The 21636-nt window shown below is 37.9% G+C and overlaps 1 protein-coding gene across 1 annotated transcript in view; it reads right to left on the bottom strand.

The window, feature by feature from the left end:
• Window positions 1-9405: 9405 nt before the first annotated feature.
• Window positions 9406-21636, bottom strand: part of PPP2CB (protein phosphatase 2 catalytic subunit beta) — a 34933-nt gene continuing 22702 nt past the window's right edge. The window contains exons 2-7 of the mRNA XM_047091059.1: window positions 20444-20653; window positions 18661-18834; window positions 16319-16408; window positions 16047-16208; window positions 14009-14127; window positions 9406-10107 (exon numbers count right to left, since the gene is read on the bottom strand). Coding sequence (XP_046947015.1) covers window positions 10035-10107; window positions 14009-14127; window positions 16047-16208; window positions 16319-16408; window positions 18661-18834; window positions 20444-20653 — 828 coding nt within the window. The 3' untranslated portion in view covers window positions 9406-10034. The remainder of the gene's footprint in view (window positions 10108-14008; window positions 14128-16046; window positions 16209-16318; window positions 16409-18660; window positions 18835-20443; window positions 20654-21636) is intronic.

Raw genomic sequence — 21636 nt, 5'->3', positions numbered from 1 at the left:
CTTGCCTTTTTTTTTTTTAATGTTTATTTTTGAGATAGAACACGAGCAGAGGAGGGGCAGAGAGAGAGAGCGAGCCAGACATAAAATCTGAAGCAGGCTCCAGGATCTGAGCTGTCAGCACAGAGCCTGACGCAGGCTCGAACCCACTAACTGCAAGATCATGACCTGAGCTGAAGTTGGACGCTTAACCAACTGAGCCACCCAGGCATCCCAGATGTTTCTCGCTTTTTGAGGAGATAGGCCCATAGTGCTATCAGGTTCCCTCTTAGAATTGCTTTTGCTTGGGGCACCTGGGTGGGTCAGTTGCTTAAAGGTCTGACTCTATTTTGGCTCAGGTCATGATCTCACGGTTTCTGAGATCAAGTCCCACGTCAGGCTCTGTGCTGACAGTAGAGCCTGCTTGGGGTTCTCTCTCTCCCTCTCTCTCTGCCCCTCCCCAGCTAGTGTTTTCTCTCTGTCTCAAAAATAAATAAAAACATTAAAAAAATTGCTTTTGCTGCATTGTAAAGATTTGGACCATTGTGTTTTCATTTTCATTTGTCTCCAAATATTTTTAAATTTCTTCTCTGATTTCTTGGTTGACCCATTTGGTAGCACACTATTTAGCCCTCATGTATTTGTGTTCTTTCCAGATTTGTTTTTAATGTTTATTTATTTATTTTGAGAGAGAAAGAATGCATGGGTGTGTGAGCTGGTAAGGGGCAAAGAGAGAGGAGAGAGAGAATCCCAATCATGTTCTACTCTTAGCACAGAGCCCAAAGCTGGGCTTGATCCGGGAACTGCAAGATCATGACCTGAGCCAAAACCAAAAGTCAAATACTTAACTGCTTAATCGACTGAGCCACCCAGGTGCCCCTCCAAGACTTTTTCTTGTGATTGATTTCCAGTTCCATACCATCGTGGTCAGAAAAGATGCATGATAGGACTTTAATTTTTTTAATTCGTTGAGAATTTTGAATTTGTTTTGTGGCCTAATGTGATCTATTCTGGAGAATGTTCCATGTGCATTTGAAAAGAATGTATATTCTGTTTTGGATGGAATGCTCTGACTATATCTGTTAGATCCATCTAGTCCAATGTATCATTTAAAGTCACTGTTTCCTTGTTAATTTTCTTCTGGATGATCTATCCATCGATGTTAGGCAGTGTTAAAGTCTGCTACTATTGGGGCGCCTGGGTGACTCAGTCGGTTAAGTGTCCACCTTCTGGCCAGGTCATGATCTCACAGTTCAAGAGTTTGGGCTCCATGTCGGGGTCCGTGCTGACAGCTCAGAGCCTGGAGCCTGCCTCGGATTCTGTGTTTCCCTCTCTCTCTCTCTGCCCCTATCCCACTCATGCTCTGTCTTAAAAATAAAACATTAAAAAAAATTTTTTTTAATCTGCTACTATTATCGTATTACTATCAATTTCTTCCTTTGTGTCTGTTAACAGATGCTTTATGTATTTGGGTGCTACCACATCGGGTACATAAATATTTACAGTTGTTATATCTTCTTACTGTTCCCTTAATTGTTACTAGGTTTTTTGTTTGTTTGTTTGTTTGGTTTGTTTGTTTGTTTGTTTTAAGGATTGTAAGTAATCTCTACCCCCATCATGGGCTCAAACTCATAACCCTGAGATCACGAGTTGCATGCTCCACCAGCAGAGCCAGCCAGGTGCCCCTCCCTTTATTATTATATGGTGTCCTTCTTTGTCTCTTGTCACAGTATTTGCTTTAAAGTCTGTTTTGTCCAATATAAATATTGCTATCCCTGCTTTCTTTTTGATTACACTTGCATATTTTTCCATCATTTCACTTTCAATCTGCAGGTGTCTTTAAGTCTGAAATGAGTCTCTTGTAGGCAGCATAGAGGTGGGTTTTTTTTATCCATTCAGTCACCCTATGTCTTTTTACATTTACATTCAAAATAACTATTGATAGATACATGCTTATTGATATTTTGTTTCTCATTTTAAGGTCTTCTTTTGTAATTCTTTTCTGTTCCTTTCTTCTCTTGCTCTCTTGCCTTGTGAATTGATGGTTTTCACTAATGATGTTCTTGGATTCCTCTTTATTTTTTTTTGCATATCTATTACAGATTTTTTATTTGTGGTTCCTAATAGGTTTATATATAACATCCTATGCAGGGGTACCTGGGTGGCTCAGTTGGTTAAGGAGCCGACTTCTACTCAGGTCATGATCTCGTAGTCTGTGAGTTCGAGCCCCACGTCGGACTCTGTGCTGGCAGCTCAGAGCCTGGAGCCTGCTTCGGATTCTGTGTCTCCCTCTCTCTCTGCTCCTCCCCCACTTGTGCTCTGTCTCGCTCTGTCTCTCAAAAATAAATAAATGTTAACATCCGATGTATATAGCAGTCTATGTGAACTTGATGGTCACTTAGGTTTGAATCCATTTTTTTTAATTAATTACTTTATTTTTAAATTTACATCCAAGTTAGTTAGCATATGGTGCAACAATGATTTCAGGAGTAGATTCCTTAATGCCCCTTATCCACTTAGCCCATCCCCCCTCCCACAACCCTTCCAGCAACTCTGTTTATTCTCTATATTTAAGAGTCTCTTATGTTTTGTCCCCCTCCCTGTTTTTATATTCTTTTTGCTTCCCTTCCCTTATGTTCATCTGTTTTTGTATCTTAAATTCCTCATGAGAGAAGTCATATATTTGTCTTTCTCTGACTGATTTTGCTTAGCATAATACCCTCCAGTTCCATCCACGTAGTTGCAAATAGCAAGATTTCATTCTTTTTGATTGCCAAGTAATACTCCAGTGTGTGTGTGTGTGTGTGTGTGTGTGTGTGTGTGTGTGTGTACATCTTCTTTATCCATTCATCCGTAGATATACATTTGGGCTCTTTCCATACTTTGGCTTTTGTCGATAGTGCTGCTATAAACATTGGGGGTGCATGTGTCCCTTTGAAACAGCACACCTGTATCCCTTGGATAAATGCCTAGTAGTGCAATTGCTGGGTCGTAGGGTAGTTCTATTTTTAATTTTTTGAGAACCTCCATACTGTTTTCCAGAGTGGCTGCACCAGTTTGCATTCCCACCAGCAGTGAAAAGATACCCTCTTTCTCTGCATCCTCGCCAACATCTGTCCTTGCCTGAGTTGTTAATTTTAGCCATTCTGACAGGTGTGAGGTGGTATCTCATTATGGTTTTGATTTGTATTTCCCTGATGATGAGGGATGTTGAGCATTTTTTCATGTGTCCGTTAGCCATCTGGATGTCTTCTTTGGAGAAGTGTCTATTCCTGTCTTTTGCCCACTTCTTCAATGGATTATTTGTTTTTTGGGTGTGGAGTTTGATAACTTCTTTAAAGATTTTGGATTCTACCCCTTTATCTGATACTTCATTTGCAAATATCTTCTCCCATTCTGTCGGTTGACTTTTAGTTTTGCTGATTGTTTCCTTCGCTGTGCAGAAGATTTTTATTTTGATGAGGTCCCAATAGTTCATTTTTGCTTTTGTTTCCCTTGCCTCTGGAGATGTGTTAAGAAGTTGCTGCAGCTGAGGTCAGAGGTTTTTGCCTGCTTTCTCCTCAAGGATTTTGATGGCTTCCTGTCTCACATTGAGGTCTTTCATCCGTTTTGAGTTGACTTTTGTGTATGGTGTAAGAAAGTGGCCCAGATTCATTCTTCTGCATGTCACTGTCCAGTTTTCCCAGCACCATTTGCTGAAGAGACTGTCTTTATTCCATTGGATATTCTTTCCTGCTTTATCAAAGATTAGTTGGCCATTTTTTGTGGGTCCATTTCTGGGTTCTCTATTCTGTTCCATTCATCCATGTGTCTGTTTTTGTGCCAGTACCATACTGTCTTGATGATTACAGCTTTGTAATACAGCTTAAAGTCCGGGAGTGTGATGCCTCCAGCTTTGGTTTTCTTTTTCAAGATTACTTGGGCTATTTGGGGTCTTTTCTGGTTCCATACAAATTTTAGGATTGTTTGTTATAGCTCTGTGAAGGAATGCTGGTGTTATTTTGATAGGGATTGCTGACTCCATTTTAAGTGGACTTAATTTTTATCCTCCCTCAAAGTTTTATGTATATGTCATAATTTTTACCCTTTTATTTTTTTTTAAGTTTCTAAAAATTTTATTTGAGAAAGAGAGCATGGAACGGGCAGAGAGAGGGAGATAAAGAGAATATCAAGCAGGCTCTACGTCATCAGTGTGGATCCCAATGCAGGATCAAACCCATACACTGCAAGATCGTGACCTGAGCCAAAGTCTGATACCCAACCAACTGAGCCACCCAGGCACCCCCACCCTTTTGTTTTTGAATCCCTTGACTTATTTTTCAAAACGTTTACGAGAGAGAGAGAGAGAGCGAGAACATCCAAGCTGGGGAGGGGCACAGAGGGAGAGAAAGACTCCCAAGCAGGCTCCAGGTGGTCAGTGCAGAGCCCAACGCAGTACTTGATCCCGCAAACTGCAATATCATGATCCGAGCTGAAACCAAGTATCAGATGATCAACCTACTGAGTCACCCAGGTGCCCTTAAAAATGTGTTTCCATAACTAACTTTTCTAAATTCTATTTTATAGAGTTAAAAATTTCCTTTATTTCATCTTTGACCCTAATTTTTAAAATTTCAAGTAAAAAGAATAGATACATCCAAAAATTATATTTTTGCTTTTTAAAAAAAAAATAGTTTCATTTTTATTTAATTTTTGAAAAGAGAGCAGTGGGTGGGTGGGGGGGAATGGGGCAGAGGAAGAGAGAATCTTAAGCAGGCTCCACACTCAGCATGGAGCCCAAAGGACAGCTCAATCCCATGACCCTGAGATTATGACCTGACCTGAGACAAATTCAAGAGGTGGACACTGAACCAACTGAGCCACTCAGGCACCCCAAGTTACTATTTAAATTCCATTTAGTTAACATATAGCATAATGCTAGTTTCAGTAGAATTTAGTGATTCATCACTTACACACAACAACCAGTGCTCATCACAAGTGTTCTCCTTAATACTCCTCACCAGTTTAACTTGCCCACTTCCCCTCTAGCAGCCTTGTTTGTTCTCTATAGTTAAGAGTCTGTTTTATGGTTTGCCTTTCTCTTTCTCCCCCACCTGCTTATGTTCATCTGTTTGATTTCTTAGATACTACATATGAGTGAAATCAATACGATATCTTTCTCTGACTTATTTTGCTTAGCATAATACACTCTAGCTCCATCCAGATCATTGTACATGGCAAGATTTCATTGTTTTTTATGGTTGAGTAATATTCCATTGTGTGTGTGTGTGTGTGTGTGTGTGTGTGTGTGTGCGCGCGCGCGCACGTGTGTGTATACACATACATAATACCTCTTCTTCATTCATGAGTTGATGGACACTTGGGCTCCTTCCATAATTTGGCTATTGTTGAAAATGCTTCTATAAACATTGGGGTGTATGTATCCGTTCAAATCAGTATTTTTGTATCCTTTGGGTAAATACCTAGTAGTGCAATTACTGGATTGTTGGGTAGTTCTATTTTTAACTAATCTCCATGCTTTTTTCCAGAGTGCCTGTACCAGTTGGCATTCCTACCAATAGTGTAAGGGAGGGTTCCCCTTTCTCCACATCCTCACCAACATTTGTTGTTTCCTGTGTTGTTGATCTTACCCATTCTGACAGGTGTGAGATGGCCTCATTGTAGTTTTGATTTGTATTTCCCTGATGATGAGTGATGTTGAGCATCTTTTTGTGTGTCTATTTAGCCATCTGCATGTCTTTGGAAAAATGGCTATTGATGTCTTCTGCCCATTTCTTAACTGGATTATTTGTATTTTGGGTGTTAGTTGTATAAGGTCTTTATACATTTTGGATACTAACCCTTTATGGGAAGTGTCATTTGCATATATTTTTTCCAATTCTGAAGGTTGCCTTTTGGTTTTGTTGTTTACTTCGTTGCTCAGAAGCCTTTTATCTTGATGAAGTCCCAGTAATTCATTTTTGCTTTTGTTTCCCTTGCCTTCGGAGACATTATCTAGTAAGAAGTGGCTATGGTCAATGTCAAAGAGGTTGTTGTCTGTGTTCTCCTCTAGGATTTTGACGGTTTCCTGTCTCACATTTAGTTCTTTCATCCATTTTGAATTTATTTCTGCGTATGGTGTAAGAAAGTATTCCGATTTCATTCTTCAGCATGTTGCTGTCCAGTTTCCCAACACTATTCGTTGAAGAGACTTTTTTCCATTGGATATTCTTTCCCGCTTTGTCTAAGATTAGTTGGCCATATAGTTGTGGGTCCATTTCTGGGTTTCCTATTCTGTACCATTGATCTGTGTCTGTTTTTGTGCCAGTACCATATTGACTTGATCAGCACAGTTTTGTAATAGAACTTGAAGTCCAGAATCGTGATATCAGCTTTTCTTTTCTTTTTCAAGATTGCTTTGACTATCTGGGGTCTTTTGTGGTTCCATACAAATGCTAGGATTGTTTGTTCTAGTTCTGTGAAAAATGTTGGTGGTATTTTGATAGGGATTGCATTAAATATGTAGATTGCTTTGGGTGGTATAAACATTTTATTTTCTTCCAATCCATGAATATGGAATGTTTTTCTATTTCTTCATGCCATCTTTCTTTCATAAGTGTTCTATAGGTTTTAGAGTACGGATCTTTGACTTCTTTTGGTGCAATTGTAAATGGAATCAATTCCTTGATTTCTTTTTGCTGCTTCATTATTGGTGTATAGAAATGCAACAGATTTTTGTACGTTGATTTTGTATCCTGCAATGTTACTGAATTCATGCATCAGTTCTAGCAAATTTTTGGTGGAGTCTTTCAGGTTTTCTACATAAGTATCATGTCTTAATTTTGCTATTTTCTAAATTACATTGTAGTCAGAATTTGGTGTTGTATCAATTTTTTGAAAAATTTTAAGACTTGCTTTAGAGCCTTATTATTTTTTCAATATATGAAATTTATTGTCAAATTGGTTTCCATACAACACCCAGTGCTCATCCCAAAAGGTGCCCTCCTCAATACCCATCACCCACCCTCCCATCCCTCCCACCCCCCATCAACCCTCAGTTCTCAGTTTTTAAGAGTCTCTTATGCTTTGGCTCTCTCCCACTCTAAACTCTTTTTTTTTTTTTCCTTCCCCTCCCCCATGGGTTTCTGTTAAGTTTCTCAGGATCCACATAAGAATGAAAACATATGGTATCTGTCTTTCTCTGTATGGCTTATTTCACTTAGCGTAACACTCTCCAGTTCCAGCCACGTTGCTACAAAGGGCCATATTTCATTCTTTCTCATTGCCACGTAGTACTCCATTGTGTATATAAACCACAATTTCTTTATCCATTCATCAGTTGATGGACATTTAGGCTCTTTCCATAATTTGGCTATTGTTGAGAGTGCTGCTATAAACATTGGGGTACAAGTGCCCCTATGCATCAGTACTCCTGTATCCCTTGGGTAAATTCCTAGCAGTGCTATTGCTGGGTCATAGGGTAGGTCTATTTTTAATTTTCTGAGGAACCTCCACACTGTTTTCCAGAGTGGCTGCACCAATTTGCATTCCCACCAACAGTGCAAGAGGGTTCCCGTTTCTCCACATCCTCTCCAGCATCTATAATCTCCTGATTTGTTCATTTTGGCCACTCTGGCGTGAGGTGATACCTGAGTGTGGTTTTGATTTGTATTTCCCTGATGAGGAGCGACGTTGAGCATCTTTTCATGTGCCTGTTGGCCACCTGGATGTCTTCTTTAGAGAAGTGTCTATTCGTTTTCTGCCCATTTCTTCACTGGGTTGTTTTTCGGGTGTGGAGTTTGGTGAGCTCTTTATAGATTTTGGATACTAGCCCTTTGTCCGATATGCCATTTGCAAATATTAGAGCCTAATTATTGCCAATTTTTATGAATTTTCCATATTAACTTGACAAAAAGGTGTATTGTTAGGGTGCAGAGACCTAGATGTTTATTGTATCAATCTTATTAAGGTGTTATTCAATACTCTACATCTTTGACTTGAGTTGAAATCTGTTTTAATGAAAGTGTGTCAATTTGATTTCTAAGGATTTTTGCTTTTATATTTTGAGGCTATTTTGGTATATACATACAGGTTTAGAATTGTGGCTTAACATTATTTGATCTGTTCTTAAATTTTGTCTATTTTAATATTGATATAGCTATTCCAGATTTCCTTTGTTTAGGATCTTCCTGATCTATTTCATCTTTTTTTCCCCCAACATTGTCTGACTTTGCTTTTGGTATGTGCCTTGTAATCAGGATATAGTTGGGTTCCAAAAAATCAAGTTTGACCCTTTTTCTTTTAACTAGAGAACTCAAAAAATTTAGTTTTCTGGGTCTTCCATTCTCCCACACTCATTCTCAACACTGACTGCATACTCCCCCCCTCTACTTGGAGTTTATATTCTACATTAATAATAGTGCTATCACTATACCCTACTAAACTCTTTTGGAGATTATTTTCATTTAGAGAAATGGATAAAGATAACATATATATATTTTAATGTTTGTTTATTCTTGAGAAACAGAGAGCGAGAGAAAGCAACCATGAGCAGGGGAGGGACAGAGAGATGGAGAGAGAGAGAATCCCAAGAAGCTCCGTGCTGTCAGTGCAGAGCCCAACGCAGGGCTCGAACTCCTGAACTATGAGATCACGACCTGAGCCAAAATCAAGAGTCAAGACGCTTAACAGATTTGAGCCATCTAGGTGCCCCTATATTTTGTTTTTTTTTTTTAATTATTACTTTTTAAAATGTTTATTCTTGACAGAGTGTGAGCTGGACAGGGGCAGAGAGGGAGACACAGAATCTGAAGCAGACTCCAGGCTCCTCTGAGGTGTCAGCACAGAGCCTGATGTGGGGTTTGAACCCATGAACCGTGAGATCACGACCTGAGCCAAAGCTGGACGCTTAACAGACTGAACCACCCAGGTGCCTCTGTATTTTGGTTTTTAAGATTCTTCTTAGCTATAGAATATTCTACAGTTAAAACATTTTTTTAAACATTTATTCAATTTTCAGAGAGACTGGGGGAGGGGCAGAGAGAGAGGGAGACTCAGAACCCAAAGCAGGCTCCAGGCTCTGAGCTGTCAGCACAGAGGCTGACGTGGGGCTCATACCCATGGAACGCGAGATCATGACCTGAGCTGAAGTCGGACACTTAAGTCAACTGAGCCACCCAGGTGCCCCTAGAATATTCTACAGTTTTAGCATACAATCCATACTTCAATACATTAACACGAACTACCTACTGAAATCATGTTTAGAAAGAAAAAATGGCTTTTCTATGGTCTAAAAGATACAGCCTACTAGTTCAATTTTTCTTCCGAAAATAAGCCTTATACAAAGAACATTATACTTAAATTACCCCAACACAATTGTTTATCACAGGTCAATAGGTTTTATTGTCAAAAAAGCAGAACTTTCATTTAAAGTGTACCACAGTAAACCAATTTGTTTCTGTTTAAAATGGAAAGTTTATTTGCTCAGTACACCAAATAGGATGCAAGCACTGTCATGACAAATATACAGAAATATGCAGATCAACATAAAACAGTAATTTAGTTTAAATGAAGGGAAACCTTTTTAAATGTTATGACAACATACTCCCAAGAATCTTTTCTTCAGTTAATTTAACTATACATTTCAATAAAATAAAGGGTAATGGATTAAGTGGAAGTTAGCTTGCGAATTTTTCTTAAAAATAAAACCCAACTCTATCAATCCATGCCAGTTAAACACTAGAACTAAAATTTCCAAGTAAGTGCAAAAGGAGATGAAGGAGTTAGTTACCTTTTTTGCTTCAACAGTCCAGAGGAAAATGGTTACTACAAATACAGCAGGCAAACTGTTAAGACTGACCGATCTAGAACATAGTGTTGTACTAAGTTTCAGTCTCAAATTGTGCTAAATGCTCATCATTAGTATGGCACATTTTGGTCCATAATATGGTTTTAATGCCAAGACAGATCCCAGAAACACATAGATTACTGTTGCTTTTTTTGTTTTGTTTTTAAATATATATATTTTAAAAAGCCAGGTATACTTCCACATACAAAGGCAGGTTTTTCCCAGGAGGAATTTACAGGAAGTAGTCTGGGGTGCGCCGGGTAACATGAGGCTCTCCACGACGAGGTGCTGGGTCAAACTGAAGGCTAGATGTGGCAAAAAAGAAAGCAAATAGTTAAAGGATTTGAAGTTAATAAAGAAGACGCTGCGGTAGAGCAGTGCTGTTTCCCATTTTTACTATGTTGTTTACAACTATTCCGATTTTCTGAGTCAATTTTGGCAGTTTGTCTTTCTAGGAATTTGTCCATTTCACCCAAGTTACCTAATTTGTTGCCATACCGTTACTCACTGTATTCTAATTCTTTTTATTTCAGTAGGGTCTTGCAGTGATTTTTGGTAATGTGAATCTTTACTCATTTTTGGTTGGCCTGTCAAGGCTTTTTAATTTTGTTGGAAAGAACTTCTGGTTTTGACTTTTTTCTATTTGTCTACTATTTCATTTTACTTCCTTCCAAATGCTTGCACTGGATTTAGTTTGCTCTTCTTTTTCTAGGGTCTGTAAAGTACAGTTAGGTTACTGACTTGAGATCTTTCTAAAAATCTGATTTTTAATATAGGCATTTACAGTTATTTATTTCCCTGCAAATACTGCTTTCATCAAATCCCATGAGTTTTGGCACATTTGGGTAAAATGTTCCATACATGTTAAAGTCTCCAACTACTGTTGAACTACCTCTTTCAATTCTGTTCGTTTTGCTCCATAATAAATGCATACGTTTATAACTGGTATATGTTCCTAATGGTTTGACTCTCATCATTGTGAAATGTCTTCGTGTAACAATTTTTATTTTGAAATCTATTTTTGTCTGATACTAGTATAACCAGGTCAGCAGTCATGTGGTTGCTGTTAGCAATGGTATATCTTTTTTTACCTATTTTCAACCTATTTGTTTTTAATCTATGTTTCCTGTAGACATCATAAAGCTGGATCTTTAAAAAAACAATCTTGATAATTTTTGAGTGCATTACTCAAACCACTCATTCACATTTAATACTGATATGACTGGATTTATACCTGCCACTTTTTGTCTTGTTTCTTGGTTCCTACTTTAACTGCTTTTTTATTAAAAGCATATTTTGGGGTGCTTGGGTGGTTCAGTTAGTTAAGCACTGGACTCTTGATTTCAGCTTGGGTCATGATCTCAAGGTTGCTGAGAACAAGGCCCATGTCAGGCTCTGGGCTGACAGCGGAGAGGCTCCTTGGGGTTCTCCCTCTCTGTGCCCCTCCCCTGCGCTATCTAAATAAATGAACATTAAAATAATAAAAGCATATTTTCTAGTGTGCCATTTAAATTCCCTTAATAACTTTAGCTATTTTTCCTAAATTATTTTGTTATTGGTTGCTCTAGATCTTAACCATACATCACTTAACTTATGGAATTCTACTTAAGATTCATAAATTCTAGTGATTTAAGAGACATTTCTACTATATAGTAAGCTCCTTTCCATTTCCTTTTTTTGCTACTGATGTTATGTTACAATCTCCAAAATGCATTATCATAATTACTATTTCATATAATCTCATGCCCTTAAAGAAGCTGAGGAGAGTGTGTAGATTGTTAACCTTCTCATTTTTTAAAATATTAATTTATTTTTGAGAGAGAGATACAGAGTGTGAGCAGGGGAGGAGCAGAGAGAGACAGAAAATCTGAAGCAGGCTCCGAGCTGTCAGCACAGAGTTCGATGTGGGGCTCAAACTCAGAAACTGCGAGATCATGACCTGAGCCGAAGTCGGATGCTTAACGGAGACTGAGCCACCCAAGTGCTCCCAAAGTTTATTTTTTAAGAGAGTGTGAGTGGGGAGTGGAAGAGAGAGAGGGGTAGAGAGGATCCAAAGCAGGCTCTGCATTGACAGCACAGAACCTGATGTGGGGCTTGAACTTAGGAACCACAAGATCATGACCTGAACCAAAGTTAGACGCTTAACCGACTGAGCCACCCAGGAGCCAACCTTCTCATTTTTTATTCATACTCTTCCTTTAGACTGAACTTATCATCAATTAAGAAACATACATGACAGTAATTGCAAATGACAGTATAATTTCATCTTCATAACTGATTTAAAAACCAGCTGCATGTGGGTGCAAAAAATACAGATGTATTTGTAGTACAGTTGAACTTTTAAGAAATGTAAAACACCAAAGGGCAAAGCAGAGCCTTTCCTGGCTTCCTTGGATCACAGTCAACACTGGGAGACAAGAAGACTATGCATATATATTAACTATACCTACAACAGGAATAATTAGTGTAGCATTTGGGGGCATTTTTTTTTTTTTTTTAAACATTTGAGAGCAAGCACATATGTGTGTGAGCTGGAAAGGGGGGGCAGAAAGTAAACATTTGAGAGCGAGCACATATGTGTGTGAGCTGGGAAGGGGGGGCAGAAAGAGGAGAGAGAAAATCCCAAGTAGGCTCTGTGCTGTCAGCGCAGGGCCCGATGCAGGGCTCAATCCCACAAACATGAGACCATGACTTGAGCTGAAATCAAGAGTTGGACAATCAACCAACTGAACCACTTAGCTGCCCTTGGGGCATTCTTGAAAACATTCCCAAGCCACACACAGACTGTGTTGGGTCAAACAGTTTATCCCCAAAATTCATACTCATTTAGAACCTCACAACGTGACACTATTTGGAAATAAGGTCTTTGCAGACATTATCAGATAAGGTGAGGTTATACTTGATTAGGTTGAGCCCTAAATTCAATCTGATGGTATCCTCAGAAGGAACACACAGAGGAGAGTGCCACGTGAAGACAGAGACAAAGACTGGAGAGATGCATCTATAAACCAAGGATTGCAGGAGCCAGGAGAAGCTAGGGAGAGGCAAGAAAGGATTCTTTACAGGGAACATCACCCTGCCAACCCCCTGATTGCAAACTTTTAGCCTCCACATATGTGAGAATAAATTCCGTTCAGGAACCCACTTGGTGGTAATTTGTTACAGGAGCCCTAGGAAACTAATCAACAAATGGGTATAACCCTCAATGGTACTAGGGGTTTAAACACAATCTCTAATCAATTACTGGCCAATAAACAAGTTCCTCTGACCCAGAAGCAATTCCTAGGAAGCCAGGCTTAAAATCCCAAACACATACATCTCTGACAGTCTGGAAAACTACTTTGTGTCATCCTTAAGCTTGTGCCCTCTCAGGACTAATCACACACACACACCCAACATACTGGTGCTTTGTTGAACTGTGAGCCAAAATGTAAATTCTTTCGACTGTGACAGCAACTTCTAAGCCACATACATTTCCATCCATCTTACTAGTTTAGGGTGGGCCCTAACATTTCACTGACCAAGGAGGCTTCAGCACAACCTCTGACCAATAAGTAGCCCGTGCCTACAGAGAGGGGACTTCGAAATAACTTTGTTGTGTAGTTTAACAGAGGCTAAAAGATTAAAACCAGAAAAAAATATGAGCAGGGTCCAGAGCGGAGTGACTGTGGAGTAGTTTCTGTACAAGGGATCTGGAAAGAGGGAGGGAACACACTATGGCTCAAATCCCACAGATTGTGGCTGTTATTACTGAGATTTAGATTTTTTAGAATGTTTCTCTATGGGCTGCATGCATTTAGGACAATATTCAAAAGCATGTAATAATTGTTTCAAATCACTTTTTCTAGTTAAATGATTGTCTCTGTTGGGAAGAGGGTTTGCCAAGTTCCTTACTCCACTATTTGAGAAGCAGAAATCTTTTTTTTTTTTTTTTTTTTTTAAAGAGTTTATTTGAGAGAGCGAGCAAGCAAGCATGTGCAAGCAGAGGAGTGGCAGGGAGAGAGACAGAATCCCAAGCTGGCAGTGCAGAGCCTGACGCGAGGCTCAATCCAAAGAACTGTGAGATCATGACCTAAGCCAAATCAAGAGTTATAAGCTTGACTGGGAGACACCCAGGAGCACCAGAAATCTATCTACATTTAAAGTTTTCCTTCTAAAAGCAATTATATACAATTTAAAAATTGTATTTAACATCAAGTTACTTACAAGGAGTATTTTAAAGTGTCATCTAATTCCATGATAGCAGCCTGGTTCCCACAACGATAACAGTAATTGGGTGCGCTGAAAATGGTAACCACATTCCGATCATGACACCAATTGTATCCCTGCAGCATTAAAAAAAACAACACAAAATATTTCATTATAAAATTATAATATTGACACAGGTAAGTTTAGAAAACTAAATTCAAAACTTATAAAATATTCTTGGTGGAAACGTAGTCTTCTATGCTACCTTATATGGTATCCATCCTTAACACTGTGCACCTGCACTGAATACTCAACTGTTGGGCACAGGGTTCTGTGACACGGAGGCTCAGTAATGGTGCTGTTCTGCTTAGATCTATACTTCAGCTCTTGGCTATGATGTGTATTAAAATTTCTCCCACAATGATGGAAGACTTCACATAACTTCTCCTTATAAATTGTATCAACTTTTGCTTTATGTTTAGAATCTGTTTATTACTAGGTAAACAAAAACCTAGAATTATTTCTTCCCTAGATCACGAGGCCAGTTTTTATCAGGAATGACCTCTTTTTATTTCAAAATATACCTTTTATCTTAGAGCCTATTTGATTCACATTATTAGTTGACTTTGGATAACTATCTAATTGATATGCCAACATACTATTTTCCCTCTTTCTAGGCTGCACTGTCATGTTTTACTTCTAAGTTTTACTCTTTATTTTTTCATTATGTTTTAGATTCATCCCAAGTTAACAGCTGAATTTTGATTATCTACTTCAGACTTTCAGTATTTTAGGGAAATAAAAATTTTCATCCATTCACATCTCTCTCTTATGATTACTGATAGAATTAGGTTTATCTTTTACTGTATGAATTTATAGTCCTTATTAACCATATTCTCACTCCTCCTGCCTCAATTGGGTTGAAGTTTTCTCTAACATCTTTATTTTTTTTTTTATTATTTTTTGTAATGTTTATTATTTTTGAGACAGAAAGAGAGCAAGCAGGGAAGGGGCAGAGAGAGGGAGACACAGAATCAGAAGCAGGCTCCAGGTTCTGAGCTGTCAGCACAGAGCCCAATGCGGGGCTTGAACCCACAAACTGTGAGATCATGACCTGAGCTACAGTCGGCCACCCAACCGACTGAGCCACCCAGAGGCCCCTTTCTCTAACATCTTGAAGCTACTCCCTAACTGGTTTGAAAAGATAAGACTCTATTTCTATTCCTTTAGTATTTATAAAACAGTAACATCATGGTAGAAAAATCTGGTGGCCACTACCTTAACTGATTTAAGCAGATAACACCAACAAACTATAGGGTAAATAGATTCCATGACTTGAATATGATGCACTGAGAAGCATATCACATTATTCTGCAATATGCCTGCCAAAAATGCATATCCTGAATCATAAGGAAACATCAATCTACAAAATAAAATTGCTTGTAGTCTTCAAAAATGTAAAGATTATGCAAAACAGAGAATCTGAGGAATTATTTCTACATTAAAGGAGTCCAAACAGCATGATCCTGGATTATACATGCTCATACATAATTAAATTTTCCTATCAAGAACATTAGTGGTATACTGAAAAACTCAAATGAAGTGTTTAGATTAGATCATAGTAATATATCAATGCAAATTTCTGGACTGCAAGAACTATACTGTCATAATATAAGAGAAAAACCTTTATTTTTGCAAAATATACATGGAAATTTGGAGATAAAGGAGTACCATATCTTCAATTGGCATTCAAATAAGTTTAAAAGAAAGTAATGTGTGCATGGAGGAAGGGAAGTTGGAGGGTAGAGATGGAATGATAAAGCAAAGATGAAAATATGTGAAAATTTTCGTATTTGCAGAATCTGAGTGTAGGATACAAGAAAATTTTTTGGTAATATTTTTGCAACTTTTCTCTGACCAACTAGTACTACCTGCTAAAACCAGCCAAATATTTTCTTCATTAATTTAGGTAATAGGAAGGACTATTTCATGAAGCCTTATTATAGAGATATAGATTTATTTGAAATAAAGATCATCGTGCAAGAAAAGGACATACCTCCATTACAAGTTGGTGAGCTCGAGAAACCAGTGTGAGACCGTTGGCATGGTTAAATGTTTCAGAAATGTCTTGTCCAAATGTGTAGCCAGCACCACGTGGTGAAATACCCCACCCACCACGATCATCTGGATCTGACCACAACAGATCACACATTGGGCCCTGGCCAAGAAAATTAAGTACATGTCATAAATTATTGACAGTTAAGTTTAACTCCTTTAGCTTTACTACAGTATGGTTGTATTTATTTTTAAAATTAAAACTAAAATTACCTCATGTGGAACTTCTTGTAAACGATCCAAGGCTCTTATATGATCCAGTGTATCTATGGATGGAGAGAGGCCACCATGAAGGCAGAATATCTGTTTATGAATTAAAAAAAAAAAAAAGAGAGAAAAAAGAGTGTTTTGTTAAATGCTGAAAGTTAACAGAGAGCCAATAATGGTTACTATAAATGTCAATCCTAAGAGCTCTTCTTTTCTTCAACTTTTTTTTTTTTAATTTTTGGGACAGAGAGAGACAGAGCATGAACGGGGGAGGGGCAGAGAGAGAGGGAGACACAGAATCGGAAACAGGCTCCAGGCTCCGAGCCATCTGCCCAGAGCCCGACGCGGGGCTCGAACTCACGGACCGCGAGATCGTGACCTGGCTGAAGTCGGACGCTTAACCGACTGCGCCACCCAGGCGCCCCAGAGCTCTTCTTTTCAAAAGTTTAATAATACTTGGAAAGTTTATAAAATACAGTGGAAAAGGAAACAAAAAATCACATCATCAGAGACAGTTGATACTTTGAAATATTTCTTCTTGGGGCGCCTGGGTGGCTCAGCTGGTTAAGCATCTGACCTGGTTTCGGCTCAGGTCATGATCTCACGGTTCTTGAAATTGAGCGTGAGTCAGCCTACATTCTGACAGCACAGAGGCTATTTAGGATTATTTCTCTTCCTCTCTCTCTGCTCCTCCCAACTCACGTGCACGCCACCTCTCTCAAATAAACTTAAAAAAAATTTTTTCCCCTTATATTCCTAAATATTTTGTATAGGGTTTTTTTTCCCTTCTCTAGTGGATGTGAGTTCCATTCTTGTGATTCACCATTACATTTTCTGACATATAAAATTTTTTCTCATATACCAAAGACTATCAATTCCTGCTCCATTTTTCAGCTTTCTTAAGAGTTCTCGGAGTACATAATCGTGTTAGCAAAAATATTTGTTAATTTCTTCTCAGTGTTTATTCCTTTTAATTCTTTTTATTGATCAGTGCACTGGTTAGAACTTCCGAAACAAAACTGAGAAATACAAATTTGGGGGGTGGGTGGGTAAAATATCTATTCCCAGACCCATCCTCTAGGGAAGCTTTAAGAGGGCATTTTTCTCCTGATTTTGATGAGATTTCTGATGTTTTGCTGATTAAGTATAGTCAATGTAAGTTTCTTTATTCAATTAGTATTATTTTATTTTACTACTTAACTGAGTTTTATTTTTTGGTGCTTGCCATGTCTGGCTTGGTATTGAGGTTATACTACTAGCCTCAAAGAATGAATTTTGAAGCTCTCCATCTTTGCCTAATCTCTGGAACACAGATGTACCTTTGGCAGAATTTGCCTATAAAACTATCTAGACCTGGTTACTTTTCCAATTCCTTCTAAGTTTGGTAGTCTATTTACACTGGCCTAATTTCCTTAAAAACTAATTTGCCAAAATAAATTTCATCTATTTTTTCAAGTTCAATAAAATAAATCTGTACCCTATGTTATTGTGATTGTAAGTAAGCACATTCACATTTATAGTAATGCCTTCTCATTCCTAGTGGTTTTTTGGTACCCATTTCTGCTTTTATCTTCATTTCTTAAATGTTTATTTATTTTGAGAGAGAGGGAGAGAATCCCAAGCAGGCTCCGTGCTGTCAGCACAGAGACTGACTTGGGGATCGATCCCATGAACCATAAGATATGACCTGAGCCAAAATCAAGAATGCATGTATGAGCTGGGGAGGGGGCAGAGGGGGAGAGAGGGAATTTTAAGGAGACTCCACAGTCAGCATGGAGCCCAAGTAAAGGCTTAATCCCACGACCCTGGGATCATGACCTGAGCCTGATCCTAAATTAAGAGTCAGATGCTCAACCAGCTGAGCTACTCGAGTGCCTGAAAGCATGCCCTTCTTAGTGAGAAGGTCTAATACACAATATTACTTCTTGCAATTACCATGAAAACAGGAATAAAAAGTTAATGGTAGTCAGCAAACTGTGTATGTGTGGAGCTAGTTTTAAAAAACAGCTTTGCTTTACTAGTATTGCACATCAGGGTCTTAAGCATTTATTTATGGTATTTATCTATAACAAAAAAAGCATACTGGCAAATACTTTGGCCAAAATATTTATACATCTGAGAACAACAGGGAAATCTTCTGGTTACAATGTGCATAAAACTTACCCCCAATTCCATATTCTGAAATTTTAATTATAAGGAAAAGCAGAAAAAGCTAAGGAGAGGTGGGTAGCATGTCATGTAAATCTAAACCCTAAATTACTATTAGAAAATCTTAAGAAAACAAAACAAAAAACCAAAAACACAGCTTTTCTTTTATTCCCCCCCCCACCATATAAGCACATACACACCTGTCCATCTACTAAAGCTGTAAGTGGAAGATAATCAAATAGATCTGTAAAATATTTCCAAACATTGGCATTTCCATACTTTCGTAGACATTCATCATAAAAGCCATATACTTGGGTAATTTGTCGGCTTTCATGGTTTCCTCTCAATATTGTAATGCGCTCTGGATAACGCACCTGGAGGAAAAGCAAAAAAAATTCATGGAATAAAGCATATTGTTACTAGTGTTAATCTTAAGCAAATTTCTGACCTATTTCTTTAAATGGCTCTTTTGTTTGCTATTACATTAAATGCTAATTCTTTTTCAGAGTTAAACACCTTCTCATTCTTTGACTGACCTTTGAAATATTTATGGTCCTTCTTCATTACTATTTATACCACCTTCATTGGAATCTTATTAACTGATATTACTGTTAATAAAATTATATATGATGCTTGGTATTTAATGTCTTCTTCATCCTCAAATAATTACTAGTCTTCTAGGTCTTTCCATACACTACGATATCTTACTGCTAAATGGATACCAAAGGTCAAAGATTTGAACCCAAGACAAACTACTCTATACAGTAACTTGTCTCTCTCCTTTCAATTTTTATTTCCCACGGAAAGACTGTATTGCTAACAAAAACACAAAAATAGGCCCTTCCCAAATCTGGGCAAGATTTCAAATGTATTTAGTCTCCTCTTCATAAAAATACACAGAGACATACCTTATAAGCGTACTATTTAGTTAGGAGTGTGTCTGATAAGAAGTATGAAAAAGCATCAGATTCTGTAAAGCAAATTAACCAAAAAGCTGCATACGCATACTTCAATTTATACGTATTTATTAACTAACCATTATGTGTCCAACATTAAGCTCAGTGTTTAAAAGTAGGTGCCAGGTCCACATAAATGCAATACGTGACTTACGCTGTTTAGGGACTAATCTTACTAAGGAGCTATGAGACGTAAATACTACAAGGCAATAAACCACTATGGTAATATAAATTAGGAGTGGAAGAGTAATTTTCCTAGTACTTAAGAGTAGAAGGAACAAGGCTAAAAAAAATGGCTGGAGACTTCAAGAAAAATGTAGGACTTAAGCTGACTCTTGGCAGAAGGGGGTAAGAAACCAGAGTCATCTTGTGGGAAAATCCAATAAGGAAATAATGAAGACGGGCAGAGTGTTTTGAAACTCTCTGATTTGAAATACGGAGTTTATGCTACCAACTACTAGCAAGCAAATTCAAGCTAGACTACAGAAGGCCAGCCAAAGGGTTTGATTCTGTAGGCAACATGGAATCTCTGAAGAGTTTGGGGACAAAAAAGTAACAAGACGAAGTGTTAAATAACATTTAATCTCAAAGCATATGCAAGCAAGGCACATTTGGAGAGGTCAGAAACATTAGATACCACACTTACACTAGCTGAAGCTATGAAGTGATGAAGATACGTATTGTGTGACAGAAAAAAACAGACACAGGAATAACAGACTTCTCAAGGCAAGAATTAAAACAAACTTATACTACCTGACTATGAGGGATACCTGACTAAATAAAAAATGATCCTAAGACTTCAGCTGCGAATTACCAAAGGGAAATGATTTACCAGGAGTAGGCAGGACAAGTTAAATGTTAACATTTTCATTTTTCTCTTTTTTACAAGATGTAAAACCAATGGTTATATTTTAAGGGGTTATAAATTGAATGGATCGTAAAATAGAACAGATGATATGCAATACTGTCATGCTCGTCTTTTGCTGGTTTGAGGCTTGAAAACAAAATTGAATTTCATTAATCATACCTTTAATGCCACAAGAAGAGTCACAGTCTCCACTGAGTAATAGCCCCTGTCTACATAGTCGCCCATGAATAGATAGTTTGTATCTGGTGATTTTCCACCAATTCTAAAGAGTTCCATAAGATCATGGAATTGACCATGCACATCTCCACACACGGTAACAGGACAACGAACCTCTTGCACATTTGATTCTTTTGTTAAAATTTCCTTAGCCTGTTAAAAGAAAATATGGAGAAAAAAGATACCTTAGAAAATCATAAAACTAAAACCACAATGAGACACCACACTACATATACTAGGATAGCTAAATTTCAAAGGTAACAACTGTCTCTGAGGATGCAGAGAAATTGGAACTCTCGCACACTGTTGGTGGGAATGTAAAATGGCACAGCTGCTGTGGAAAAGTCTGGCAGTTCCTCAAAATGTTAAACATAGAATTACCATGTGATCCAGCAATTCTGTTCCTAGACATATACTTAAGAGAAACGAAAACTTAAGTTTACACATGTTCATAGCAGCTTTATTCATAACAGCCAAAAAGTGGAAACTACCCAAATGTCCAGTAAATGATTAGGGGATAAATAAAATATGGTATTGCTCATTTGATGGAGTATCATTCAGCAATAAAAAGTATTGATACAGGCTGTAACTCTGAACATGTTAAGTGCAAGAAGTCAGTCACAAATGGGCATATGTTGTATGACTCTATTTACATGAAATATTCAGAACAGGCAAATATACAGAGACAGAAAGATTAATGGTTGCCTAAGGCTGAAGGATTAGGGGATAAAAGCTAAGAGGTACAGTGTTCCTTTTGTGGGCAATGAAATGTACTAATATTGTTCTAATATTGTGGTAATATTTAGTATATCTGCAATACACTAAAAGTCAGTGAGCTGACTGAATTCTGAATGCACTGTATTTATTAGAAATATATCAATAGGAATTCCATCTCAAGAAATCTTTCATTTAAAAAAATAATCTTATTTGCATTTTTTAAAAGGTCAATACAGAAAAGTTACCAATCAATTATTCAAATGTTTTGTACTTCTTACACCAATTCATAGGCTAACATTCAACTTCCTTATTGCAACTATTTTACATTTGAGTCAAATTAAAACATAGCATTAGTCAGGGCTCCTGGATGGCTCAGTCGGTTAAGTGGCTGCCTTCAGCTCAGGTCATGATTTCACGGT

Source organism: Lynx rufus, unplaced genomic scaffold (genome assembly GCF_022079265.1).
Source record: "Lynx rufus isolate CCGP_SWC_20201006 ecotype Redwood Valley unplaced genomic scaffold, mLynRuf1.p SCAF_3, whole genome shotgun sequence".
Classification (NCBI taxonomy): Eukaryota; Metazoa; Chordata; class Mammalia; order Carnivora; family Felidae; genus Lynx; species Lynx rufus.
The sequence above is the reverse complement of the archived record's forward strand: the minus strand, read 5'-3'. Positions and strand labels throughout refer to the sequence as shown.